Source organism: Oncorhynchus mykiss, chromosome 19 (genome assembly GCF_057628025.1).
Source record: "Oncorhynchus mykiss isolate SJ-2025 chromosome 19, ASM5762802v1, whole genome shotgun sequence".
NCBI lineage: Eukaryota > Metazoa > Chordata > Actinopteri > Salmoniformes > Salmonidae > Oncorhynchus > Oncorhynchus mykiss.
In genome coordinates, this window is record NC_143040.1 from 65,903,425 (window position 1) to 65,925,442 (window position 22,018).

The 22,018-nt window shown below is 40.3% G+C and overlaps 3 protein-coding genes and 1 long non-coding RNA gene across 5 annotated transcripts; all 4 read left to right on the top strand.

Moving 5' to 3' along the window:
* Positions 1 to 3,375: 3,375 nt before the first annotated feature.
* LOC110498164 (uncharacterized) lies at positions 3,376 to 7,518 on the top strand. Its single transcript, XM_021574774.3, has 5 exons — positions 3,376 to 3,526; positions 3,782 to 4,075; positions 4,183 to 4,437; positions 6,650 to 6,810; positions 6,907 to 7,518. Exons 1-5 carry the CDS (start codon positions 3,478 to 3,480, stop codon positions 7,075 to 7,077), a joined length of 930 nt encoding a protein of 309 aa, XP_021430449.3. The 5' UTR covers positions 3,376 to 3,477; the 3' UTR covers positions 7,078 to 7,518.
* A 3,447-nt stretch (positions 7,519 to 10,965) lies between these two features.
* Positions 10,966 to 13,751, top strand: LOC110517953 (uncharacterized). Of its 2 annotated transcripts, none has more exons than XR_016489044.1 (6): positions 10,966 to 11,092; positions 11,401 to 11,527; positions 11,888 to 12,178; positions 12,306 to 12,557; positions 12,755 to 12,909; positions 13,009 to 13,751. It is a non-coding gene; the product is annotated as an uncharacterized LOC110517953 (long non-coding RNA). The 2 variants fall into 2 exon arrangements; XR_016489045.1 differs by having other exon boundaries at positions 10,971 to 11,092; positions 11,382 to 11,527.
* Positions 13,752 to 14,668: 917 nt separating this feature from the next.
* On the top strand, positions 14,669 to 17,455 carry LOC149975267 (uncharacterized). The gene is made up of 6 exons (XM_090209711.1): positions 14,669 to 14,691; positions 14,862 to 14,911; positions 15,272 to 15,562; positions 15,690 to 15,941; positions 16,147 to 16,301; positions 16,401 to 17,455. The coding sequence occupies exons 1-6, from the start codon at positions 14,669 to 14,671 to the stop codon at positions 16,491 to 16,493; spliced, it is 864 nt and encodes a 287-aa protein (XP_090065837.1). The 3' UTR covers positions 16,494 to 17,455.
* Positions 16,578 to 20,731, top strand: LOC149975268 (uncharacterized). The gene is made up of 6 exons (XM_090209712.1): positions 16,578 to 16,582; positions 18,231 to 18,280; positions 18,641 to 18,931; positions 19,059 to 19,310; positions 19,528 to 19,682; positions 19,782 to 20,731. Exons 1-6 carry the CDS (start codon positions 16,578 to 16,580, stop codon positions 19,872 to 19,874), a joined length of 846 nt encoding a protein of 281 aa, XP_090065838.1. The 3' UTR covers positions 19,875 to 20,731.
* Positions 20,732 to 22,018: the final 1,287 nt, after the last annotated feature.

Here is a 22,018-nt window from a genome sequence, read left to right on the forward strand (position 1 = left end):
ATCAGAGTCCCTGGGTTTGCGCCCAGGCTCTGTCGTAACCGGCCGCGACCGGGAGGTCTGTGGGGCAATTGGCCTAGCGTCGTCCGGGTTAGGGAGGGCTTGGCCGGTAGGGTGCACGGTGTTTCTTCCGACACATTGGTGCCGACACTGGCTTCCGGGTTGGATGCACGCTGTGTTAAGAAGCCGTGCGGCTTGGTTGGGTAATGGAGGACGCATGACTTTCAACCTTCCTCTCTCCCGAGCCCGTACGGGAGTTGCTACAAGATAGTAGCTACTAAACAATTGGGTACCGGTACAGAGTCAATGTGGAGGCTAGACAGGGGGTACCGGTACAGAGTCAATGTGGAGGCTAGGGGGTATCGGTACAGAGTCCATGTTGGTGATGTGAACATCAAGGAAGCTCTCAACTTGCTCCACTACAGCCCTATCAATGAGAATGGGGGCATGCTCAGTCCTCCTTTTCCTGTAGTCTTTTCCTGTATTTCCTTTGTCTTGATCACGTTGAGGGAGAGGTTGTTGTCCTGGCACCACACGGCCTCTCTGACCTCCTCCCTATAGGCTGTCTCGTTGTTGTCGGTGATCAGGCTGATCAGGCTGACACTGTTGTGTCATCGGCAAACTTTTTCAGACTAGGGGCCTTTTTTCTCAATTTCCGCCTGACTGACATGCCTAAAGTAAACTGCCTGTTGCTCAGGCCCTGAAGCCAGGATATGCATATCATTGGTACCATTGGAAAGAAAACACTTTGACGTTTGTAGAAATGTTAAAATCATGTATGAGACTATAACACAATAAATATGGTAGGAGAAAATCCAAAGAAAAACCAACCTGATTCTTTTTTTTTGAGAGCCCATGCTCTTACAATGGAAAGTATAGGTAAATAATCAAATCTAGCTCCCAATATGCAATACCTATGGCTTCCACAGGGTGTCAGCACTCTATGTTCAAGGTCTCAGGCTTGTTTCTTCCAAAACGAGTAAGAATAATGAGTTTTAGTACTAGGACACACTATTGGAAATTCGTGTATGTGAGCGCGATGAAGACAAGACGCACCTGCTAATATCGATTTGCTATTGAACATACTTCTTTCTGTATGAAATATTATAGTTTAATTACATTTTAGGGTATCTGAGGAGTCAATAGAAACTTATTTTGACTTGTTTTAACAAGCGTTAGATTTTTGGATAGCTTTTTCTGCATGTTGAACAAGTGGATTACTCAAATCAATGGTGCCATCTAACAGACTTTTTGGGATATAAAGAAGGATTTTATCTAACAAAACGACACTACATGTTATAGCTGGGACCCTTTGGAAGACAAATCAGAGGAAATGTTTTTAAATTAAGTGAATATTTAATCGCTATTTGTGAATTTATGAAACCTGTGCCGGTGGAATTTTTTTTTGATGTGGGGCGCCGTCCTCATACAATCACATGGCATGCTTTCGCTGTAATGGCTACTGTAAATTAGACAGTGCAGTTAGATTAACAAGAATTTACGCTTTCAACTGATATAAGACACTTGTATGCACATAAATGTTTAATATCCATAATTTTTATGATTATTTACTTTAATTGCGTGCCCTCCAGTTTCACCGGAAGAGTTAATGATGGTGCTGGAGTCGTGCCTGGCCGTGCAGTAATGAATGAACAGGGAGTACAGGAGGGGCCTGAGCATGCACCCCTGAGGGGCCCCATGTTGAGGATCAGCATGGCGGATGTGTTGTTACCTACCCTTACCACCTGGGGGCAGCCCGTCAGGAAGTCCAGAATCCAGTTGCAGAGGGAGGTGTTTAGTCCCAGGGTCCTTAGTTTAGTGATGAGCTTTGAAGGGCACTATGGTGTTGAACGCTGAGCTGTAGTCAATGAATAGCATTCTCACGTAGGTGTTTATTCTGTTCTGGTGGGAAAGGGCAGTGTAGAGTGCAATAGAGATTGCATCATCTGTGGATCTGTTAGGGCGGTATGCAAATTGGAGTGGGTCTAGGGTTTCTGGGATAATGTATGAACGGAAGAACGAGGGAGAGAGAGAGAGGTAACCAGGACCGTACATATCTGATATTAATGGTGAAACAGTTTCTATGGGAACATGGGCATAGTGCTTTCCAAAGCTGCCAAACAGCTCATTCATACAAACTTTCACGCTCCCATTATTACATTGGCGGAGACTCCACCCCTCACAGTGAGACGACTCCAATTTCTCCCTGCCCTCAAGGTTGAAAGTGATTCAAACTGGACCTGACATTGTGAATGTAATTGTAGGAGTTTTTCATTGTCATGCATGGATTATATCAATAGGTCATGAAGAGATGAACAGTTTGACATGCGTTGCTGTGTTGTATGTGGAATGGAATTCCCTAGTAGAGTGACTGGGTCGAATCCGTCTGTTGAGCTGGCCGCTTCTCCTCTCCTGTCTTCAAACTGAAATGTACGAATGTGATAATCAGATGACAGAATGTGTTAATTAGATGACAGAATGTGTTAATTAGATGACAGAATGTGATAATTAGATGACAGAATGTGTTAATTAGATGACAGAATGTGTTAATTAGATGACAGAATGTGTTAATTAGATGACAGAATGTGATAATTAGATGACAGAATGTGATAATTAGATGACAGAATGTGTTAATTAGATGACAGGATGTGTTAATTAGATGACAGGATGTGATAATTAGATGACAGAATGTGATAATTAGATGACAGAATGTGATAATTAGATTACAGAATGTGTTAATTAGATGACAGGATGTGCTAGTTAGATGACAGAATGTGATAATTAGATGACAGAATGTGATAATTAGATGACAGAATGTGATAATTAGATGACAGAATGTGTTAATTAGATGACAGAATGTGTTAATTAGATGACAGAATGTGCTAGTTAGATGACAGAATGTGATAATTAGATTACAGAATGTGTTAATTAGATGACAGAATGTGATAATTAGATGACAGAATGTGATAATCAGATGACAGAATGTGATAATTAGATGACAGAATGTGATAATTAGATGACAGAATGTGATAATTAGATGACAGAATGTGATAATTAGATGACAGAATGTGTCTATGATGTTCCGGCAGAGACACATAGGGCCTTATTACATTTAGTCACAGAATAATGGAGTCAGATTGATAAATACATTTAATTATTCAACATAATTCTAACTAACTACACTATTTCAGATGTTAACATATTGAACAATGCTCAGTACAGTGTATCTGCAGATAACACATCACTAAGGACTTCCTTCCACCAAACCTCCAAACCACCTTGTTTCTGATAAACCACAAGCTCTTCTATAGAAAATACTTTGAGTGGAAAGGGGAGTTTAGTAAGCCACGGTCTATGTCCTACTTTGACTGAGAGAGCACCCATTTACTTCCTGAAAGGCATACTACTTGTAGTTTACCACCACACGGTCTCATCGTTTCGACAGACAGGAAGTCAAACTTAATCCATCAATATTTAGAAATGAAAACTCTGTTTCTGCTACACATCTGTTGGCTGGAAATCATCACAGGTATCTAAACTCTTCACAAGTTTGACATGTAATGAATTCTAGAGTTAAAGGAGGTATACCTCTTGGACTTGGATGTAGCTACTGGGGATCCTGTTGTAGGCCTAATTATTCATCCTTCTGTAACACAAGCCATAGATTGGCATAGATGAGATACTTTGAACATGTGTGATCTGAACACAAACCATAGATGAGATACAGTACTTTAAAACATGTTGAAAGTTTGGTTTAAATGTGAACCTGTTCCTTTCTCTTCAGGAAACAGAGTGGAAACTTCAGTGGACCAGTATGGGTTGAAGGGGGATTCAATATGTCTGGCTGTTGCAGAACCTGAGATTCTCAAGGGACTTAAATGGAAGACGGGCAGTGATATAATAGTTGATGATGAAGAGATCTCTCCTAAATACAAGGAAAAGGTGGATTATAACTCTGTGAACCATTCTCTGTGTATAAAGAATCTGTTGAACACAGACAGTAGAATGTACATAATAAGTGCAATTAACCAGAGAGACTGGACATATTCAACTACCACATACAGACTAAAGGTGATGGGTGAGTTTTGTGCTGGTAGTTTTCTTTTTGTTTCTTTAATACAACTGTGGTCTCTAGACCACTCATGAATGTAGGTATCTCTTTCCCAACTCCATTGGTTCTTATAGATCATGTTCCCAAACCAGTCTTGGATGTCACATCTCTCTTCAACACAAATGTGGGACTCTGTGACGTCACAGTGAACTGTTCTGTTAAAGATGGCTGGATGTTGTCTGTCTGTGGCTGGGGACAGTGTACACTGTCACAACAGTTAATGTCTCTGTCTGAGGTCAACATCATCATCTCCAATGGGAACGGGACTATCCAATGCTCCAGCAGCAACTACGTCAGCACACAGACCATCTATCAACCCATGGAGGACTGTAAGTACCATTCTAGCGTTCATTTAAGGATCTACCCGTGAGGTTAGAAGCTGAACCTCATGTTGATATTGTACAGTCATTCTGTAATACCTCTGTCATTGTTTAATACTAAATGATGCGATATCACACATTGTAAAAATATATCCACAGGATGTCAAAGTTATATGCTTAATATTTTTATTTATTTTAGAGCCAGGTCATAAACACCCAATGTTTTGACTAGGTCTTTTTTTGATGAATAACTTAATTACTAATTTCAACAACAACAAAAAATCCTAGTCAAAACGTTGGGTGTTGATAAACTGGCACTAAATAAATAAATTCTAAGCATATAACTCTGATATCCTTTGTGCACTTTTCCCTGTGGATATATTTTTTGGAATTAGAACCACAAACATCTACTTGGAATTATTTATTGTAATCTTGGCTGCAAGGACTTTTGTTTGAACGATATGATACATGTGTATCACATCCGGCCGTGATCGGGAGTCCCATAGGGTGACGCACTATTGGCCCAGCATCGTCCGGGTTTGGCCGGGGGTTAGGCCGTCATTGTAAATAAGAATTTGTTCTTAACCTCTATGGTATCGGTGTGTCCCCGCTGGACACTTGAGCTAACGTGAGGACATAGGACATAGGACATATCCCAGGACATAGACATGTCTTATATGGACAGAAAGGTTAAATTATTGTTAATTTAACTGCACTGTTCATTTACAGTAGCTACATACCAGGCTATTGTTTGAGGAGAGTGCACAACAACAAAACACTTTTATCACGGCAACTGTTTTGATATATTCACCTCTGAAGGTAAATAATGTACTTACATTCAGTAATCTTGCTCTGATTTGTCATCCTGAGGTTGCCAGAGATAAAAATGTACCATAGTTTTGTTTGATACATTTTTATAATCAAATGTAGGAACTGGGTTCTACAGTTTGAATCTCTACAGTTTGAACCCGCCCATCTAGATGTGTGAAGGTTAGTGTCTGTAGGGAAACTAATTATCCTTCCTTTATGACATTCCTGGGAGTGTGTAAACGTATATTTTTTATTACCATATATTTGTTGTATGTTTTCCATAGTTACATACTTGAAAATGTAACAATTGACCAATTGGGTACATTTGGGCAGATTTGATACAACACTTTGAACAGTAATGCAATGGTTCATTGCACATACACTGCTGCCATCTAGTGGCCAACATCACAACTGCAACTAGACTCCTAAGTGATATAACAGCCTCTCTTGCATTTCAAAGAAGGAACAAAAAATAAAATCTAAAATGCGTATTTTTTTAAATTGTATTATCTTTTACCAGATATAATGTGTTATATTCTCCTACATTAGTTTCACATTTCCACAAACTTCAAAGTGTTTCCTTTCAAATGTTATCAAGAATATGCATATATCCCTGCTTCAGGTCCTGAGCGACAGGCAGTTCGATTTGGGTATGTCATTTTAGGCGAAAATTAAAAACTGACTTGACTAGTAAAATAAAGGTTACATTTTTTTTTTTGCCGTAGAGTAATTTTGATTATTTTAAACAATGATAATCACATTAGACCAAATATATTGGTGTAGTATTGTATTGGTGATGTCTTGTCTTTTTGACTCTGAGAAGGTAACCCAGATTGTGTGTCCCAGGCAGTGGTGTAAAGTACTTAAGTACAAATACTTTAAAGTACTACTTAAGTAGTTTTTGGGGGGGTATCTGTACTATACTTTACTATTTATATGTTTGATCATTTTTACTTTTACTTCACTACAGTCCTAAAAAACATAATATACTATTTACTCCATACATTTTCCTGACACCCAAAACTACTCGTTACATTTTGAACGCAGAGCAGGACAGGAAAATGGTCCATTCACACACTTATGAAGAGAACATCCCTGATCATCCTTACTGCCTCTGATCTGGTGGACTCACTAAACACACATGCTTCGTTTATGTCTGAGTGTTGGAGTGTACCCTGGCTGGTTTGCTTAAAATGTTGATAGTACTTTTACTTTTGATACTTAATAAGTATATTTTAGCAATTACATTTACTATGATACTTAAGTATATTTAAAAACAAACACTTTTAAACTTCAACACAAGTAGTATTTTTCTGGGTGACTTTCACTTTTACTTTAGTCATTTTCTATTAAGGTATCTTTACTTTTATTAATGTGTGACAATTGGGACTTTTTCCACCACTGATCTCAGGTATTGGTGAGAAGGAAGCCAAAGCTTCAGCATTATCAGTCAGGACCATTGCGGCCAATATTGTTCGATCAGTGATTGTCTGTGTTGGATTGGCTGTCACCATAATGGCCATTAACAAGATCAACAGATGGATATCCTCAAAAGAAGATGACTCAACTCAGGTACTTCCTGTGAAATGGCTTTTTTTCATTTTATTGTTTTACTTTGTAAGCTTTGTTGAATGAAGATTTGATGTTATTGTAATGTCTCATCTTTAGGAAGTCATCGTTGAAGTCGCTGACACCACAGTGAATGTTTCAGCAGAGGTGAGGCCAGAACCACTGGGCCCTCCTGAGGTAAAAAAACACTTTACAGAAATGTGCAGAAACCAGGACAGCAACACTGAATGGACTACACCCAGACCAGCATTTTGTATGATAAGACTGTAATACCACGGGACAAATATTGAACACATTTAAATTAGTATTATCTGCAGTGTATATTTGCTTAAAGGGAGAGCCGTGTCGGGTCGACTTCCACAACAACTAAGAGCATTGAAGCATGAGGCTAAACTCTGCATGTTTTGATGTGAAGCACACCCTACACATGAACATATACTCTGCGAGTACAATGTCTTGCTCTGCGCTTATCTACAAATTCTGTGGTTCATTCTGCTGGTCGTGGCAACGTCATATCGCTAAGGCTCAGTTTAACGCAACTAGTGTTTTGGAATATTGAATATCACACTTCGGTTGTGTTTTTGGAATGCTGAATGTCACATTTGTGTTTTTGGAATGGTGAATGTCAAACTTATTAAGTTCTTGTTTTTACCCCCAAAAATGAATAAATGATGAATTGAATCAATGAACTGAAATAAATTATTAATTGAACCATCACTGTTCAAATTCAATATTACACAGTCAATACAATGCCTTGTGGAATTGCTCCACATCCTGTCTAATTAAAAATAGTACCGGTTTCTGAACTTGACCTTGTGGTTAAGGCTGCTGCCTTGGTTTATGTAGATTTTCCCTGCCTGTGTTGGTACGAGTCCTGGCACCTACCGGACCTACTCTGTACCTCCTTCTCTCGGTCTCCCCTTCATTTTATATGTGTCTCTGTCATTGAAAAACATTAAAATACTTTCTGTAAAATACAGGAGAGTTGTAACGGCATTCTTCCTCCTCTTCTGAGGAGGAGCAGCGAGAAGGATCGGAGGACCAATGCGCAGCGTGGTAAGTGTCCATAACGTTTATTTTAAGACAAACGGAACACTATGAAATACAAAACAATAAACGTGAACATGAACGAAACCGAAACGGTACCGTGTGGCCACAAACACTCACACGGAAACAAACCACTCAAAAGTGAAACCCAGGCTACCTAAGTATGGTTCTCAATCAGAGACAACTAACGACACCTGCCTCTGATTGAGAACCATACTAGGCTGAACTCAAAACCACAACATAGAAAAACACACAGACTGCCCACCCCAACTCACGCCCTGACCATACTAAATAAAGACAAAACAAAGGAAATAATGGCCAGAACGTGCCAAGAGTCCAATAAATGAATAGTGCCTAGCAGCTGTGCCTAGAGGAAAAGCTAAATGACTTGATCACTTTCAATGTACTTGTAGCTACATAACATTTACAAAATATACATAGAAATATATGTCATTTCTTACTACTCATACTTTACAATAGTTTACACAAACTTGAACACACACAAACATATTTCATACAATGCAATTGATGTTTTTCTCCATCTATTGGTTAATTCTATAACTACAGTGCCTTGCGAAAGTATTCGGCCCCCTTGAACTTTGCGACCTTTTGCCACATTTCAGGCTTCAAACATAAAGATATAAAAGTGTATTTTTTTGTGAAGAATCAACAACAAGTGGGACACAATCATGAAGTGGAACGACATTTATTGGATATTTCAAACTTTTTTAACAAATCAAAAACTGAAAAATTGGGAGTGCAAAATTATTCAGCCCCTTTACTTTCAGTGCAGCAAACTCTCTCCAGAAGTTCAGTGAGGATCTCTGAATGATCCAATGTTGACCTAAATGACTAATGATGATAAATACAATCCACCTGTGTGTAATCAAGTCTCCGTATAAATGCACCTGCACTGTGATAGTCTCAGAGGTCCGTTAAAAGCGCAGAGAGCATCATGAAGAACAAGGAACACACAAGGCAGGTCCGAGATACTGTTGTGAAGAAGTTTAAAGCCGGATTTGGATACAAAAAGATTTCCCAAGCTTTAAACATCCCAAGGAGCACTGTGCAAGCGATAATATTGAAATGGAAGGAGTATCAGACCACTACCAAGACCTGGCCGTCCCTCTAAACTTTCAGCTCATATAAGGAGAAGACTGATCAGAGATGCAGCCAAGAGGCCCATGATCACTCTGGATGAACTGCAGAGATCTACAGCTGAGGTGGGAGACTCTGTCCATAGGACAACAATCAGTCGTATATTGCACAAATCTGGCCTTTATGGAAGAGTGGCAAGAAGAAAGCCATTTCTTAAAGATATCCATAAAAAGTGTAGTTTAAAGTTTGCCACAAGCCACCTGGGAGACACACCAAACATGTGAAAGAAGGTGCTCTGGTCAGATAAAACCAAAATGGAACTTATTGGCAACAATGCAAAACGTTATGTTTGGCGTAAAAGCAACACAGCTCATCACCCTGAACGCACCATCTCCACTGTCAAACATGGTGGTGGCAGCATCATGGTTTGGGCCTGCTTTCTGCTGTTCACAAATGCTCTCCATCCAACCTCACTGAGCTCGAGCTGTTTTGCAAGGAGGAATGGGAAAAAATGTCAGTCTCTCGATGTGCAAAACTGATAGAGACATACCCCAAGCGACTTACAGCTGTAATCGCAGCAAAAGGTGGCGCTACAAAGTATTAACTTAAGGGGGCTGAATAATTTTGCCCGCCCAATTTATCAGTTTTTGATTTGTTAAAAAAGTTTGAAATATCCAATAAATGTCGTTCCACTTCATGATTGTGTCCCACTTGTTGTTGATTCTTCACACAAAAATACAGTTTTATATCTTTATGTTTGAAGCCTGAAATGTGGCAAAAGGTCGCAAAGTTCAAGGGGGCCGAATACTTTCGCAAGGCACTGTGTATATATACATTTTCATATTCCATTTCATGGAAGTTTCTTTATCCATGAAATGAAGTGGGTGGAGAACAAACCCCTCTTCACATTGTTACAGATAGAATTGAACCATTATTTTGAAATGATCAGTAAAAGTGGAAATACAAAAAAGCAATATGTATCATAAAATGTTTTGACAAACTGAAAATGTATCTTGACATGTAGTACCCGTCTGTTAGTTCTTCTCACTGGTGGATTTGGTGGTATCCTGTATAGCTTCCTGCATTTACTCCCAGCAAGCACAAAACCCTTCATAGAGTTGGTCCATACTGACTGTCTCTGTCATTTTGAGGGAAAACACCTGCTCCAGATCAGTGAAGGAGAGGTTTTGTTGCATGTTTATCCATATTTCGTTGATATGCCAAACCGAGAGAACAACAGAAATTACTTTGCAGGAATTGGCGTGTTTACTGTGATTTGATGAATATACGGGACAAGGGAGGTCCCGTATGGGACAAACCAATTTAGCCCAATATAAGAGCCATCCCGGCTAATACGGGACAGTTGGCAACCCTATTTGACGTTTTCAAATTAAACTCTCATTTAACGTGTGAAATAGTGTTATTTGACGCGTGTATTTTTTTGACCCGCAAAGACTCAAACTGGGTTCCATTCTGTAAAGCCTCGTTCACTTCAAATCCATTTGTTTTGCACATCCAATTCAAAACGTATTTTTTCCTGCAGTCTGAACTGTCAAATAGCACATGGAATAGGATATTTTAAGCTGCCTTCCTGGTGGTTTGAAGTCAGATACAAATAGGATTACTGGCCATGTGACTTGTTGAATGGTCAAATCTGAAGTGTACTTTTGTATATTATCTACCTCACTTGCTTTGGCAATGTTAACATGTGTTTCCCATGTCAATAAAGCCCCTTGAATTGAGACAAAAAGTGAGTAAAAAACACACAAAAAATGTTCAGAACTACAAATGAACTTTCTTCTGTCGATTTTGGGTTGTATAATGTCACAATTCCAACCCTCCTCCTTGATCCGGGCTTGGGACCGGCAAAAGTGACCCGAAAGAGACACTGGCGGAGTTAGTTTTTTTTATTGGATTATTTACTTTATATTTTTAGTTTAGTTTTATACATTTACATCCCGCACTGAATGTAAACCAGGGCGGAAATCAGTTCCGGCGGCTTCGCGCATGCGCGATTCATTTTCAGTCTGGACGCGGAGGGGTGAACATCTCCTCTGACTGCTGCGAGAGGACTGGGCCGCATGTGAGTGCTTTGGGACGGTGTGGGGCCCACGGCAGCACCCGCTGCTCGTTGAGAAGAGTAAGAACGATACGTGCTTTCACGTCAGTCTCCAATAACACCAGAAAAAGTCGCTAGATTTGTCGCTAGTCGCTTTTTTGAAAAAGTCTCGCTAGAGGGGTCTGAATACTCGCTAAATATAGCGACAAAGTCGCTAAGTTGGCAACACTGCCCACATTAGCTAAACATGAATATACTATAACCACATTTCATATGCGTGTATTACTAGCACAGATGTAAACATAATCAGATAAGAGAGATCGGTTCCCAATTTAGCCTTAACATTAAGGTCTAACGTTAACTTACACAGCGACAACTGCCTTGTTCAGGGGCAGAACGACAGATGTTTACCTTGTCAGCCCGGGGATTTGATGTCGTTTACCGGCCCAACGCTGTAACCCACAAGGCTACTTGCCTCTCCTGAAACCACCTACTTTGGCCGAGAACCAATCAACAGTAAGTATAGTTCAGGCCTGATTCTGAAGAGGTGGTTTGAAGTCGCAGTGATATATATTAAGCAGCATTATTCAGGGACTGCGCTGTGAAACTTTATCTCTCATTTTCAAAAGGAATATGAATATTCTGGGGTTTCTTCTCATTTTATGGCTATGCATCACCATAGGTAACCTATTCATTATATTGTGTGGAGACATATCTTTTGACATTGGAATTAAACTGTAGAATGTTAACTTTGTGCACATAAAATGGGTAATTGGAAAAGTTTTTTTTATAGGCAGCAAATGATTTACTGATTTAATATGTACATTAATGACAGTCAGTGAAATGCTAAATGTGATCTTGGTCCTCTCTCATTAGGAATCAGGGCAGAACCTTCAGTGGACCAGCATGGGTTGAAGGGGGGTTCAATATGTCTGGTTGTTCCAGAACCTCCTGAGATGATCAAAGGACTTCAATGGAGGAAGGACAGTGATGTAATATTTGGAGACAAAGAGATCTCTCCTAAATACAAGGATAAGGTGGACTATAACAATGATAACCATTCTCTGTGTATTAAGAATCTAATGGAAACTGACAGTGGAATTTACATGGTAAACTACAGGAAACATTGGAAACAATCAACTACTACATATAGACTGTTAGTGGAGGGTGAGTTTTCTAAGGCTTCAGTTCTGGTCATTTGCTGTACATTTAATGTGTCTGATCAGGTTCAATAATGAATGTGGGACTAATAATTATCTGTCTCTTCTTTGGTTCTAAAAACTGTCTCTTATAGATCATGTTCCCAAACCAGTCATGGATGTCACATCTCTCAACACAAGTGTGGGACTCTGTGATGTCACAGTGAACTGTTCAGTTAAAGATGGCTGGATGTTGTCTGTCTGTGACAGCGGTCAGTGTACACTGTCACAACAGTCTCCGTCACTAACCGGTGGTAACATGACCATCTCCGTATTGACTGGAAGGATCCAATGCACCAGCAGCAGCCACGTCAGCACACAGACCATCTCTCAACCCATGGAGGACTGTAAGTACCATTTAGCCTCCACCTTCACTGTGTACCTCTATCACTTTTTAATAACATATGAATTCAAGTTAGGTCAAAGTTTTGACATCATTATTGTGATTCTTCTCTAGTTAAGATTGGAATAATTCTGCCTGAAACTATCATTGTATGAACACTGTTCTTAATCTGTGTGTGTGTGTGTGTGTGTGTGAACTCAGGTAGTGGTAATGTGAAAGCCTCAGTGTTACCAGTTGGCACCATTGTGGGCTGTGTTACTGGTATATTACTCCTAGTTGCTGTGTTACTTGGTGTTGGATACATCAAACATACCAGAAGACAGAAAATCCCTAAAGAACAAAGTCCACTAGAAGAGGTACCTGCTCTGTCATTCATTCATTCATCTATGCATTATACTAGACAATAGTTTTAAATGACAACCATTTAAATGTTGTAATGTTTCATATCCAAACAGGTCATTGTTCCAAGAGTTTACAACTCAGTGAAGACCTCACCAGGGAGAGAAGAACCACAGCATCTCCTTACCAGAACCACAGCCCTGTCCTGACCAGAACCACATCACTCTCCTGTCCAGAACCACATCACTCTCCTGTCCAGAACCACATATATATACATTTTCATATTCCATTTCATGGAAGTTTCTTTATCCATGAAATGAAGTGGGTGGAGAACAAACCCCTCTTCACATTGTTACAGATAGAATTGAACCATTATTTTGAAATGATCAGTAAAAGTGGAAATACAAAAAAGCAATATGTATCATAAAATGTTTTGACAAACTGAAAATGTATCTTGACATGTAGTACCCGTCTGTTAGTTCTTCTCACTGGTGGATTTGGTGGTATCCTGTATAGCTTCCTGCATTTACTCCCAGCAAGCACAAAACCCTTCATAGAGTTGGTCCATACTGACTGTCTCTGTCATTTTGAGGGAAAACACCTGCTCCAGATCAGTGAAGGAGAGGTTTTGTTGCATGTTTATCCATATTTCGTTGATATGCCAAACCGAGAGAACAACAACAGAAATTACTTTGCAGGAATTGGCGTGTTTACTGTGGTTTGATGAATATACGGGACAAGGGAGGTCCCGTATGGGACAAACCAATTTAGCCCAATATAAGAGCCATCCCGGCTAATACGGGACAGTTGGCAACCCTATTTGACGTTTTCAAATTAAACTCTCATTTAACGTGTGAAATAGTGTTATTTGACGCGTGTATTTTTTTGACCCGCAAAGACTCAAACTGGGTTCCATTCTGTAAAGCCTCGTTCACTTCAAATCCATTTGTTTTGCACATCCAATTCAAAACGTATTTTTTCCTGCAGTCTGAACAGTCAAATAGCACATGGAATAGGATATTTTAAGCTGCCTTCCTGGTGGTTTGAAGTCAGATACAAATAGGATTACTGGCCATGTGACTTGTTGAATGGTCAAATCTGAAGTGTACTTTTGTATATTATCTACCTCACTTGCTTTGGCAATGTTAACATGTGTTTCCCATGTCAATAAAGCCCCTTGAATTGAGACAAAAAGTGAGTAAAAAACACACAAAAAATGTTCAGAACTACAAATGAACTTTCTTCTGTCGATTTTGGGTTGTATAATGTCACAATTCCAACCCTCCTCCTTGATCCGGGCTTGGGACCGGCAAAAGTGACCCGAAAGAGACACTGGCGGAGTTAGTTTTTTTTATTGGATTATTTACTTTATATTTTTAGTTTAGTTTTATACATTTACATCCCGCACTGAATGTAAACCAGGGCGGAAATCAGTTCCGGCGGCTTCGCGCATGCGCGATTCATTTTCAGTCTGGACGCGGAGGGGTGAACATCTCCTCTGACTGCTGCGAGAGGACTGGGCCGCATGTGAGTGCTTTGGGACGGCGTGGGGCCCACGGCAGCACCCGCTGCTCGTTGAGAAGAGTAAGAACGATACGTGCTTTCACGTCAGTCTCCAATAACACCAGAAAAAGTCGCTAGATTTGTCGCTAGTCGCTTTTTTGAAAAAGTCTCGCTAGAGGGGTCTGAATACTCGCTAAATATAGCGACAAAGTCGCTAAGTTGGCAACACTGCCCACATCAGCTAAACATGAATATACTATAACCACATTTCATATGCGTGTATTACTAGCACAGATGTAAACATAATCAGATAAGAGAGATCGGTTCCCAATTTAGCCTTAACATTAAGGTCTAACGTTAACTTACACAGCGACAACTGCCTTGTTCAGGGGCAGAACGACAGATGTTTACCTTGTCAGCCCGGGGATTTGATGTCGTTTACCGGCCCAACGCTGTAACCCACAAGGCTACTTGCCTCTCCTGAAACCACCTACTTTGGCCGAGAACCAATCAACAGTAAGTATAGTTCAGGCCTGATTCTGAAGAGGTGGTTTGAAGTCGCAGTGATATATATTAAGCAGCATTATTCAGGGACTGCGCTGTGAAACTTTATCTCTCATTTTCAAAAGGAATATGAATATTCTGGGGTTTCTTCTCATTTTATGGCTATGCATCACCATAGGTAACCTATTCATTATATTGTGTGGAGACATCTCTTTTGATATTGGAATTAAACTGTAGAATGTTAACTTTGTGCACATAAAATGGGTAATTGGAAAAGTTTTTTTTATAGGCAGCAAATTATTTACTGATTTAATATGTACATTAATGACAGTCAGTGAAATGCTAAATGTGATCTTGGTCCTCTCTCATTAGGAATCAGGGCAGAACCTTCAGTGGACCAGCATGGGTTGAAGGGGGGTTCAATATGTCTGGTTGTTCCAGAACCTCCTGAGATGATCAAAGGACTTCAATGGAGGAAGGACAGTGATGTAATATTTGGAGACAAAGAGATCTCTCCTAAATACAAGGATAAGGTGGACTATAACAATGATAACCATTCTCTGTGTATTAAGAATCTAATGGAAACTGACAGTGGAATTTACATGGTAAACTACAGGAAACATTGGAAACAATCAACTACTACATATAGACTGTTAGTGGAGGGTGAGTTTTCTAAGGCTTCAGTTCTGGTCATTTGCTGTACATTTAATGTGTCTGATCAGGTTCAATAATGAATGTGGGACTAATAATTATCTGTCTCTTCTTTGGTTCTAAAAACTGTCTCTTATAGATCATGTTCCCAAACCAGTCATGGATGTCACATCTCTCAACACAAGTGTGGGACTCTGTGATGTCACAGTGAACTGTTCAGTTAAAGATGGCTGGATGTTGTCTGTCTGTGACAGCGGTCAGTGTACACTGTCACAACAGTCTCCGTCACTAACCGGTGGTAACATGACCATCTCCGTATTGACTGGAAGGATCCAATGCACCAGCAGCAACCACGTCAGCACACAGACCATCTCTCAACCCATGGAGGACTGTAAGTACCATTTAGCCTCCACCTTCACTGTGTACCTCTATCACTTTTTAATAACATATGAATTCAAGTTAGGTCAAAGTTTTGACATCATTATTGTGATTCTTCTCTAGTTAAGATTGGAATAATTCTGCCTGAAACTATCATTGTATGAACACTGTTCTTAATCTGTGTGTGTGTGTGTGTGTGTGTGTGTGTGTGAACTCAGGTAGTGGTAATGTGAAAGCCTCAGTGTTACCAGTTGGCACCATTGTGGGCTGTGTTACTGGTATATTACTCCTAGTTGCTGTGTTACTTGGTGTTGGATACATCAAACATACCAGAAGACAGAAAATCCCTAAAGAACAAAGTCCACTAGAAGAGGTACCTGCTCTGTCATTCATTCATTCATCTATGCATTATACTAGACAATAGTTTTAAATGACAACCATTTAAATGTTGTAATGTTTCATATCCAAACAGGTCATTGTTCCAAGAGTTTACAACTCAGTGAAGACCTCACCAGGGAGAGAAGAACCACAGCATCTCCTTACCAGAACCACAGCCCTGTCCTGACCAGAACCACATCACTCTCCTGTCCAGAACCACATATATATACATTTTTATATTCCATTTCATGGAAGTTTCTTTATCCATGAAATGAAGTGGGTGGAGAACAAACCCCTCTTCACATTGTTACAGATAGAATTGAACCATTATTTTGAAATGATCAGTAAAAGTGGAAATACAAAAAAGCAATATGTATCATAAAATGTTTTGACAAACTGAAAATGTATCTTGACATGTAGTACCCGTCTGTTAGTTCTTCTCACTGGTGGATTTGGTGGTATCCTGTATAGCTTCCTGCATTTACTCCCAGCAAGCACAAAACCCTTCATAGAGTTGGTCCATACTGACTGTCTCTGTCATTTTGAGGGAAAACACCTGCTCCAGATCAGTGAAGGAGAGGTTTTGTTGCATGTTTATCCATATTTCGTTGATATGCCAAACCGAGAGAACAACAACAGAAATTACTTTGCAGGAATTGGCGTGTTTACTGTGATTTGATGAATATACGGGACAAGGGAGGTCCCGTATGGGACAAACCAATTTAGCCCAATATAAGAGCCATCCCGGCTAATACGGGACAGTTGGCAACCCTATTTGACGTTTTCAAATTAAACTCTCATTTAACGTGTGAAATAGTGTTATTTGACGCGTGTATTTTTTTGACCCGCAAAGACTCAAACTGGGTTCCATTCTGTAAAGCCTCGTTCACTTCAAATCCATTTGTTTTGCACATCCAATTCAAAACGTATTTTTTCCTGCAGTCTGAACAGTCAAATAGCACATGGAATAGGATATTTTAAGCTGCCTTCCTGGTGGTTTGAAGTCAGATACAAATAGGATTACTGGCCATGTGACTTGTTGAATGGTCAAATCTGAAGTGTACTTTTGTATATTATCTACCTCACTTGCTTTGGCAATGTTAACATGTGTTTCCCATGTCAATAAAGCCCCTTGAATTGAGACAAAAAGTGAGTAAAAAACACACAAAAAATGTTCAGAACTACAAATGAACTTTCTTCTGTCGATTTTGGGTTGTATAATGTCACAATTCCAACCCTCCTCCTTGATCCGGGCTTGGGACCGGCAAAAGTGACCCGAAAGAGACACTGGCGGAGTTAGTTTTTTTTATTGGATTTTTTACTTTATATTTTTAGTTTAGTTTTATACATTTACATCCCGCACTGAATGTAAACCAGGGCGGAAATCAGTTCCGGCGGCTTCGCGCATGCGCGATTCATTTTCAGTCTGGACGCGGAGGGGTGAACATCTCCTCTGACTGCTGCGAGAGGACTGGGCCGCATGTGAGTGCTTTGGGACGGCGTGGGGCCCACGGCAGCACCCGCTGCTCGTTGAGAAGAGTAAGAACGATACGTGCTTTCACGTCAGTCTCCAATAACACCAGAAAAAGTCGCTAGATTTGTCGCTAGTCGCTTTTTTGAAAAAGTCTCGCTAGAGGGGTCTGAATACTCGCTAAATATAGCGACAAAGTCGCTAAGTTGGCAACACTGCCCACATCAGCTAAACATGAATATACTATAACCACATTTCATATGCGTGTATTACTAGCACAGATGTAAACATAATCAGATAAGAGAGATCGGTTCCCAATTTAGCCTTAACATTAAGGTCTAACGTTAACTTACACAGCGACAACTGCCTTGTTCAGGGGCAGAACGACAGATGTTTACCTTGTCAGCCCGGGGATTTGATGTCGTTTACCGGCCCAACGCTGTAACCCACAAGGCTACTTGCCTCTCCTGAAACCACCTACTTTGGCCGAGAACCAATCAACAGTAAGTATAGTTCAGGCCTGATTCTGAAGAGGTGGTTTGAAGTCGCAGTGATATATATTAAGCAGCATTATTCAGGGACTGCGCTGTGAAACTTTATCTCTCATTTTCAAAAGGAATATGAATATTCTGGGGTTTCTTCTCATTTTATGGCTATGCATCACCATAGGTAACCTATTCATTATATTGTGTGGAGACATCTCTTTTGATATTGGAATTAAACTGTAGAATGTTAACTTTGTGCACATAAAATGGGTAATTGGAAAAGTTTTTTTTATAGGCAGCAAATTATTTACTGATTTAATATGTACATTAATGACAGTCAGTGAAATGCTAAATGTGATCTTGGTCCTCTCTCATTAGGAATCAGGGCAGAACCTTCAGTGGACCAGCATGGGTTGAAGGGGGGTTCAATATGTCTGGTTGTTCCAGAACCTCCTGAGATGATCAAAGGACTTCAATGGAGGAAGGACAGTGATGTAATATTTGGAGACAAAGAGATCTCTCCTAAATACAAGGATAAGGTGGACTATAACAATGATAACCATTCTCTGTGTATTAAGAATCTAATGGAAACTGACAGTGGAATTTACATGGTAAACTACAGGAAACATTGGAAACAATCAACTACTACATATAGACTGTTAGTGGAGGGTGAGTTTTCTAAGGCTTCAGTTCTGGTCATTTGCTGTACATTTAATGTGTCTGATCAGGTTCAATAATGAATGTGGGACTAATAATTATCTGTCTCTTCTTTGGTTCTAAAAACTGTCTCTTATAGATCATGTTCCCAAACCAGTCATGGATGTCACATCTCTCAACACAAGTGTGGGACTCTGTGATGTCACAGTGAACTGTTCAGTTAAAGATGGCTGGATGTTGTCTGTCTGTGACAGCGGTCAGTGTACACTGTCACAACAGTCTCCGTCACTAACCGGTGGTAACATGACCATCTCCGTATTGACTGGAAGGATCCAATGCACCAGCAGCAACCACGTCAGCACACAGACCATCTCTCAACCCATGGAGGACTGTAAGTACCATTTAGCCTCCACCTTCACTGTGTACCTCTATCACTTTTTAATAACCTACTAATAATATCATATGAATTCAAGTTAGGTCAAAGTTTTGACATCATTATTGTGATTCTTCTCTAGTTAAGATTGGAATAATTCTGCCTGAAACTATCATTGTATGAACACTGTTCTTAATCTGTGTGTGTGTGTGTGTGTGTGTGTGTGTGAACTCAGGTAGTGGTAATGTGAAAGCCTCAGTGTTACCAGTTGGCACCATTGTGGGCTGTGTTACTGGTATATTACTCCTAGTTGCTGTGTTACTTGGTGTTGGATACATCAAACATACCAGAAGACAGAAAATCCCTAAAGAACAAAGTCCACTAGAAGAGGTACCTGCTCTGTCATTCATTCATTCATCTATGCATTATACTAGACAATAGTTTTAAATGACAACCATTTAAATGTTGTAATGTTTCATATCCAAACAGGTCATTGTTCCAAGAGTTTACAACTCAGTGAAGACCTCACCAGGGAGAGAAGAACCACAGCATCTCCTTACCAGAACCACAGCCCTGTCCTGACCAGAACCACAGCACTCTCCTGGTCAGAACCACAGCACTCTCCTGGCCAGAACCACAGCACTCTCCTGGTCAGAACCACAGCACTCTCCTGGTCAGAACCACAGCACTCTCCTGACCAGAACCACAGCCCTCTCCTGTCCAGAACCACAGCCCTCTCCTGTCCAGAACCACAGCCCTCTCCTTACCAGAACCACAGCCCTGTCCTGACCAGAACCACAGCACTCTCCTGTCCAGAACCACATCACTCTCCTGTCCAGAACCACAAATATATACATTTTTATATTCCATTTCATGGAAGTTTCTTTATCCATGAAATGAAGTGGGTGGAGAACAAACCCCTCTTCACATTGTTACAGATAGAATTGAACCATTATTTTGAAATGATCAGTAAAAGTGGAAATACAAAAAAGCAATATGTATCATAAAATGTTTTGACAAACTGAAAATGTATCTTGACATGTAGTACCCGTCTGTTAGTTCTTCTCACTGGTGGATTTGGTGGTATCCTGTATAGCTTCCTGCATTTACTCCCAGCAAGCACAAAACCCTTCATAGAGTTGGTCCATACTGACTGTCTCTGTCATTTTGAGGGAAAACACCTGCTCCAGATCAGTGAAGGAGAGGTTTTGTTGCATGTTTATCCATATTTCGTTGATATGCCAAACCGAGAGAACAACAACAGAAATTACTTTGCAGGAATTGGCGTGTTTACTGTGATTTGATGAATATACGGGACAAGGGAGGTCCCGTATGGGACAAACCAATTTAGCCCAATATAAGAGCCATCCCGGCTAATACGGGACAGTTGGCAACCCTATTTGACGTTTTCAAATTAAACTCTCATTTAACGTGTGAAATAGTGTTATTTGACGCGTGTATTTTTTTGACCCGCAAAGACTCAAACTGGGTTCCATTCTGTAAAGCCTCGTTCACTTCAAATCCATTTGTTTTGCACATCCAATTCAAAACATATTTTTTCCTGCAGTCTGAACAGTCAAATAGCACATGGAATAGGATATTTTAAGCTGCCTTCCTGGTGGTTTGAAGTCAGATACAAATAGGATTACTGGCCATGTGACTTGTTGAATGGTCAAATCTGAAGTGTACTTTTGTATATTATCTACCTCACTTGCTTTGGCAATGTTAACATGTGTTTCCCATGTCAATAAAGCCCCTTGAATTGAGACAAAAAGTGAGTAAAAAACACAAAAAATGTTCAGAACTACAAATGAACTTTCTTCTGTCGATTTTGGGTTGTATAATGTCACAATTCCAACCCTCCTCCTTGATCCGGGCTTGGGACCGGCAAAAGTGACCCGAAAGAGACACTGGCGGAGTTAGTTTTTTTTATTGGATTATTTACTTTATATTTTTAGTTTAGTTTTATACATTTACATCCCGCACTGAATGTAAACCAGGGCGGAAATCAGTTCCGGCGGCTTCGCGCATGCGCGATTCATTTTCAGTCTGGACGCGGAGGGGTGACCATCTCCTCTGACTGCTGCGAGAGGACTGGGCCGCATGTGAGTGCTTTGGGACGGTGTGGGGCCCACGGCAGCACCCGCTGCTCGTTGAGAAGAGTAAGAACGATACGTGCTTTCACGTCAGTCTCCAATAACACCAGAAAAAGTCGCTAGATTTGTCGCTAGTCGCTTTTTTGAAAAAGTCTCGCTAGAGGGGTCTGAATACTCGCTAAATATAGCGACAAAGTCGCTAAGTTGGCAACACTGCCCACATTAGCTAAACATGAATATACTATAACCACATTTCATATGCGTGTATTACTAGCACAGATGTAAACATAATCAGATAAGAGAGATCGGTTCCCAATTTAGCCTTAACATTAAGGTCTAACGTTAACTTACACAGCGACAACTGCCTTGTTCAGGGGCAGAACGACAGATGTTTACCTTGTCAGCCCGGGGATTTGATGTCGTTTACCGGCCCAACGCTGTAACCCACAAGGCTACTTGCCTCTCCTGAAACCACCTACTTTGGCCGAGAACCAATCAACAGTAAGTATAGTTCAGGCCTGATTCTGAAGAGGTGGTTTGAAGTCGCAGTGATATATATTAAGCAGCATTATTCAGGGACTGCGCTGTGAAACTTTATCTCTCATTTTCAAAAGGAATATGAATATTCTG